At 34.2% G+C, this 6,754-nt stretch overlaps 1 protein-coding gene across 1 annotated transcript; it reads right to left on the bottom strand.

The window, feature by feature from the left end:
• Positions 1–2,937: 2,937 nt before the first annotated feature.
• LOC110905950 (probable mitochondrial saccharopine dehydrogenase-like oxidoreductase At5g39410) lies at positions 2,938–4,993 on the bottom strand. Its single transcript, XM_022151347.2, has 2 exons — positions 4,251–4,993; positions 2,938–3,735 (listed from the first exon to the last, which is right to left on the bottom strand). The coding sequence occupies exons 1-2, from the start codon at positions 4,911–4,913 to the stop codon at positions 3,184–3,186; spliced, it is 1,215 nt and encodes a 404-aa protein (XP_022007039.1). The 5' UTR covers positions 4,914–4,993; the 3' UTR covers positions 2,938–3,183.
• Between the last annotated feature and the right edge of the window lie 1,761 nt (positions 4,994–6,754).

Here is a 6,754-nt window from a genome sequence, read left to right as displayed (position 1 = left end):
TTTGGAGGTATTGAGTGTAGAAGAGTTGAAAGAAAGTTGGAAAAACCATCTTTCAATCCCTTTCACCGTGAATATGTTTAAATCTATGAAAGATCTTTGTTTGTTTATGTGGAATTCGGTTAGATTCGAGCTATTCTTGGTGGATTGAGGCCAAAACATGAAGTTCTTCAAGAACCTATGATGACATCATCCTAGAACACTTGAATCTTGATGATTTCACGGTTAAAAGTTAAGATTTGAAAGATAGAAAGGTGTAGGAGTGCGTGTAGATCAAGAAAGTACAAGATTTAGGACGAAATCTTACCGGAATCGAGAGAAATCGAAGAAAAGGTGGGCTGAGCGTGCTGGTCGGACAAAGGTTTCCAAAAGTAGAAAGTTTGACAATGAGAGGGGTATTTATAGGATGCCAAAAGAGGTAAAGGCTAGCCGATCGAACAGCAGTCCGATCAGCTGGTTTTTCGATCGGCTGGTAGCCTGATCGTTCAGCTGCCTGATTCGAGTGTTCGGTGCGACATTTTTGATATTTCGATTTCGGTTGTGACTGATGAGGATACGATGGAGTTTTCTATTCAAATTACTTTTAATCCCAACTACTATATCAACATACAAGTATCCTTATTTCGTATTCGGTTTACGATTGCGATTCGATTGTGATTGAGTTTCGATTGATTTCCACACATAACATAAAGTAAACATGCACAAGTAACACATAAGGCACACACACACACACGTATAATAACAACCAAAATTGCGTAATTCGAGTTTTGAACGCGATGTTGATTAGATTAGTTCGATGATCGTTTAATTGACTTTATCGTATTGTTACTTCCTATTATTCACAGTCGTAAAGCGGTTCGTATTGAGAAATATACTTCGATTATTTCGATTGTAATTAATTACTCCACATAATACAACTAACGTAAAAACATAAAATAGACTAACTACAGTCAAAGAAGTCAAAACAGGAATTGGGTAAGGAATGACAGATCACCATTAGCGATCTTTTCTTCCTTTGACTTCAATCTTGACTTTGACTTTGACTTTTGAAACACTGGGGTGTTACAAAACACTGTCTAAGCTATCCATTGTTGTATTTGTCCAAACATCTGTTTGGCCTAAAACATGTTTGGTCTTTTTCATCAGACCTTTGGCTTGATCAGGGCTTTGGTCTTCAACAGATGCTAGCCTTCAACAGATGCTGGTACTCTTGAACAGCGGTTCCAAGTCTTCATCAGATGTTAGCCATGCTCTTGAATATATGTTCTGAATAGGTGTTCAAGATTCACTATCTTTGGGCAAAGACTTGTTCAATCTTTTGCTTATTTCTTGATCAGTGGATCATGCTTTGGCTTTTGGATATCATCTGTTATTTTGTAGGTCCAACAATCTCCCCCTAGAACAAATGATGCCAAAACAGATGTTTATTGGATCAACTTTTCTTCCTTTTCTTCAACATTATCTTGATTTGTGCCTTGAATTGCTTTTCAAATCTTTCAGATAATGAGTCATCAGCATCCCTTTCGAGTGGAAGATTCAGTAAATTTTGCAGATCTTCAATGTTTAAGCTCATTAAACTGTTCATTGAAGCCTTTTGCACTATCACAATTTATCTTCAAACCCTAGGAATTCAAACAAAAGTCAAAACTTTCTTGGCAAAACAACACTAAAAATCAAGAATCAAGAACCCAATTATACATTAATACCTTGTGATCACCACCACTTGTGGTAAATCTAAGCCCGATACTTTATATCTAAAAACGAAAACCACAATGAAGCTTTCGATGCACAAGCTGTCGAGTTTGGTGTCATCCTACAGAAGAAAATAATTAACCAAAAGAAAACATTATGCACAACAATGGCATCAAATTTTCTTCGTCTTACGATTGGCCTAATGAACTTCAAACATCCTAAAGACTTGGTCCGAGCATGTCCATGACTTGAGAACAATTAAAAATATATCATGCTACGCTATAGGAAAACTAAGTTGGTTATAGAAGTGAAAGTTTCAAGCCAAAACTCACCTCTATATGCAGGGTAACACCTCTATATATTTTGCGTAATTTGATGAAGTGATAATAAAAGAAGTAACAGAAAGAATGTAGTTCCAATTTATGGTCATTGAGATTCCTGGCTCCATATGGTGTACTCCTATATAATGATACACAGGTTATAACTAAAAGCATTACACATGTTGAACAAAGTATTCGGAGATTAACCCAACCTGACCTGTTTCGACTGGTTATAACTCCATTTATTACACAAGTGAATAAAGAAAACACGATACTGGTCACACCTACCAGATAGAACATATACAATAAACTTCCCCAAAATAAAACCCTAATTTCGAGCATATTGTTGATGCGCTCATCGATTATTTCACAGATTCAAGAAACAAAGTAGCAAAATCAACAGTAAAATCAACAGTAAAATCAACAAAAAAGGAACATAGATCCAATTTCACAGAAACCCTAAAATAACCAGAAATCGCCATTTATGGTCGAAAGGAGTAAGTTAACCTGAAGGATCTTCAACGTTCTGTCGGAATTGAATCGTAGAGGAAGAGCCTTATGCTTCTTGTCAGTAATTTTGTGATGAGATACCATTAGTCTGTTTGGTAGAATCAAGATCGGTAGCAGATATGTTAAGTAGAAGAATGATTGGATCCATTTTCTGCGGGATTGTAGGATTTTCCTCACTATCGCATAAAAGAGAGAGAGAGAGAGAGAACAATAAGGTTTTGAAATTTGAGATTTGAGATCAGATGGGAGGGGAACCAAAATTTGAGAAGAGATGGGCAGGCGGGATGTTTGGGATTTCAAAATTTGAGTGGAGCTCAAAAATTAACATGCATTAGTATTTGTACAACAAGCTTTAAAGTCTTGTACTTTTAGGTAAATGGCAAATAACCATTTCTGACCTTCGAATATGCATTATATATAGTATAGATAAATTCCTTTTTCATGTTATAACTTTTAAACATCGTAAAGAGGTATAACCTAAACATTTATTCATTTAATTACTACAACATCAAACTCTTTATCTTTAACCTCCCGTGTGAATTATATCGATTTACGTAGAGATGTCACCCTTTGAAATCACATCAAACGAAACCCCATTCTCCTGAAGTCGATCTTGAAGATCAGTTGGACCGAAAACAAACCCTGGAGGAAAGACACCACCTTTCTACAGATCTCCTCGTTGCCTCAAAATAGTGAGTGCACATTGAACAAAAATAATCGAAGTTGTCACGTACGCAATATCCGGCCCCATAACTCTCGTTATAATCTCTGTATCAAGCTTTTTGTTCGCACCACTTGACCCACAGCTCACGAACCACATCTTAAAGCTTGCACTGACTATTTCGTCCTCAGTTGGACTATTCTTCCTGAAAACCCCTAGACTGAAAACCGATGGGAAATTTATCAAGAGCCACTTCGAGATAGTGAACCTTCCTAACAGCCCAATTGACAACCCAGATGCAATGATAATGAGGATTCCTATAAGACTCTTAGTGGCAATCTTTACTCCAAAATGAACAAGTTTGATTTTCGACCAATAAGCAACACGTTTCTCTGCTTGTTTTGGAGTTTCATCGACTCCTTGAAGACCAGTGGGGTTATCTATAAGCATGGAGAGGGTTCTTCTAACAACAGTGGCATCAGCGGATGGGAGTTTCATGGCCCAAAGTCCGATCTTTTTTTGATGCTCTATGAGTGATCCTTCAGAACCAGGTATCTGTGAAAAAGTGAGGAAATTTGAATTAATCAACAAATATATATCAAATTCTTAAAAGTGCAAAATTAGGTGTAAACAAAATTGTTGTTTAAAAACATGGTATTTTTAGCTCTTAAAATCGGTGTTAAAAAGGTTACACCTATATTAGAATATATTGTATTACAATTGTTGGCACTAAAATATTGCATGCATCACAGAGATAAAGTCTTGACCAAGTTTACAAACCAGATCGTCACCAATGGCAATGATCGTCATCGGCCATGACGATATCTTAATTGATGTTCATTGCGAATGGTGGCGACTGTTTGTAAAAAATGACCAAGATTTTATTCCACTTGCCTGCATGCCAAATACCCAAAGTTCCTATATATCAATATATTTGTTCTTAAACTCACTTTTAACATTTTAAATATTAAAATAAATTATCTTTTATAAAATAATAATAATAATAATAATAATAGAAAAGGTTGAAACATATATATAAGTAAAAATAGTTTCCAAGAATGTTTCCTGACTTGTGGTAGTGTCCTTTTCGGTCTTGGCCCATGCAACTCCACCAACTTATTATCATAAACTTCTCTCCAAACCAAACTCTCAAGCGTCCCAAAATTAACCACCACCTTTTTTTCTGATTCAAGACTCAAGTAAGTTTCAACCTGATTCGGCACAGCCGGAGAAACCCACTGCCTGGAGTTGAACAAGTACCCCAATTCAGCCGGAATCGAATCAAACCCACAAGCCGAAACCACCAAACTACCCTTCTTAACCGCCTTCTCATGGTAAACAACTTCCATAGTCTCCATAAACTCCGTTTCAGCACAAATATCCAAGTAATCGCAGCCCGCTTCGACACATGCAGCAACCACAGGGTCACCATGCAGGAGAAAAGGGCCAACACAGTTGAGCACGAGCTTAGCTTGTGAGGCCATGTGTAGGAGAGAGTGTGGGTCAGATGTGTCAGCGATGAGGAGGGGGATGGTAGAGTGAGATGTCGAATTGGAAGCCCATTTTAGGGCCTCAGAGAGTTTCGAATAGCTTCGACCGGCTAATGCCAAAGTTTTTAAGGGCGAGCTTTGTGTACCGAGAAACTTGAGGGCTTCTCGGATTATATACTTGCCTGCAAAACCAGTTTCTCCAAAGATGATCATGTCGTAAGCGGGTTGTTGAACTTCTGCCATATTGCGAAATGTTAACTTCTTTTTACGTTTGTGTTTTGTAAGATAAGTTAACCAAGAAAGAAGCAACGGTGAATTGGTTGTTAATTGTGAATCTTATAAAGGGTTGGAGTGGAACAAAATGAAAACACTTGGTTTTTATTGGTTCTGTGATATGCGTGACAATCTTGAATATTTTACACCAGTTAAGTGCAAAGAAGCAACACAAAGTGTCTGAAAAGTCGTCCTTGAAGAAGGTTAAGGAAAGCCGCCTCCAAGATTATATATATAATCTTATATCAACTTTAGTGACTTTTCGCTTTCACCAATTAAGGATGAGGAAATAATTGTTCGAACTTTGAACCAACCAAATTTGAAATAGAGTTAATTATTGGGTTGGACTAGTTGTTTTGCATCACGAATATGAGGTTACAATGTTACATGAAACAAAAACACTAATAAAACTCTAACAAATTAAACCCAAAATGAATATAAGAAATCAAAAACAAAATCGAATAATCTTAATTTACATTTTTTTGTGGTATGTACGTGGTATGTACAAGTAACAAGGAAGAACATAACAAATCATTTTGTAATTTATGAATATATTATCAAACTAGTTTATAAACCCATGTATTACACGGATTGAATAAATGAAATATCTTACGTAACAAAATTGCTTAAAACCATACATTTTAAATAATTTTAAATGAAACGCTAACGTATATAATACATAAATAATATGCTAGTACTGCTAAATCATAAACATCTGCTTAAGCATAAATTTTATTAACTGTATTCAGTTTAATATCATGTTGTGTTTTTCTTTTCGTGACAATACTGTTAAAGTTTAAACATTTTTTAAATGATCACAAAATTTTTATGCTCCGAAGGTTATCGACTTTATTTCTTTTTGTTTTTATACAGAATATCATTATCGTAACAAACCAAACTGATATCGATTGAGACTGAATTCTGTCTAAATTGCATGAACGATTCAATAGTTATTACTTTAAATCATATATTTGTTATTGATAATAACTAAAGCAAATCAAACTCGTCCCATTAGTTTATCTCACCGATCAAGTGTAAACTCAATGTGCTATATAAATATCCTCCATGATAATGAAAAATAACATAATTATTATCGATCTTAAATTACAACCATAAATTAAAATATAAATTAACTAGGTTAGAACCCCGTGTAATACAACACGGGTTGAATAAATGTAATTTTATATACCAAAAAATAAAAAATATATATTTAAAAACCTCATTTATTACACGGGTTGAATAAATGTAATTTTATATACCAAATAATAAAACAATATATCTTTTAAAACCTCGTTTATTACATGGGTTGAATAAATGTAATTTTATATATTAAATAATAAAAAAAAGTTATATCATTAAGAACCCCGTGTATTGTACTGGTTGAGTAAATTTAATTTTATATATTAAATAATGAAAAAGTTACATTTTTAAAAACCTCATGTATTGTATGAGTTGAGCACATGTAATTTTATATATTAATCAATAAAAAGTTATATCTTGTTATATCTTTATAAACCCTATGTATTATACGGATTGAATAAATCTAATTTTATATACCATATAATAAAAAAAGTTATATTTTTAAAAACCCGGTGGATTACACGAGTTGCATAAATGCAATTTTGTATAGTAAATAATAAAAATATTATATCTTTAAAAAACCTTTTTTATTACCGGGTTGAATGAATCTAATAAAAAATTATATCTTTAAAAAACGAACGAATATACTCGATATATGATGGATGGGGTGATTGCGGTGATGGTTCTTATAAATGCCACGTAAACATAATGAATACCGTATTTGAGTTGAG

The sequence above is a fragment of the Helianthus annuus genome, chromosome 14 (genome assembly GCF_002127325.2).
Source record: "Helianthus annuus cultivar XRQ/B chromosome 14, HanXRQr2.0-SUNRISE, whole genome shotgun sequence".
Taxonomy (NCBI): Eukaryota; Viridiplantae; Streptophyta; class Magnoliopsida; order Asterales; family Asteraceae; genus Helianthus; species Helianthus annuus.
Note: the sequence above shows the minus strand (reverse complement) of the source record. Positions and strands in the feature narration are given on the sequence as shown.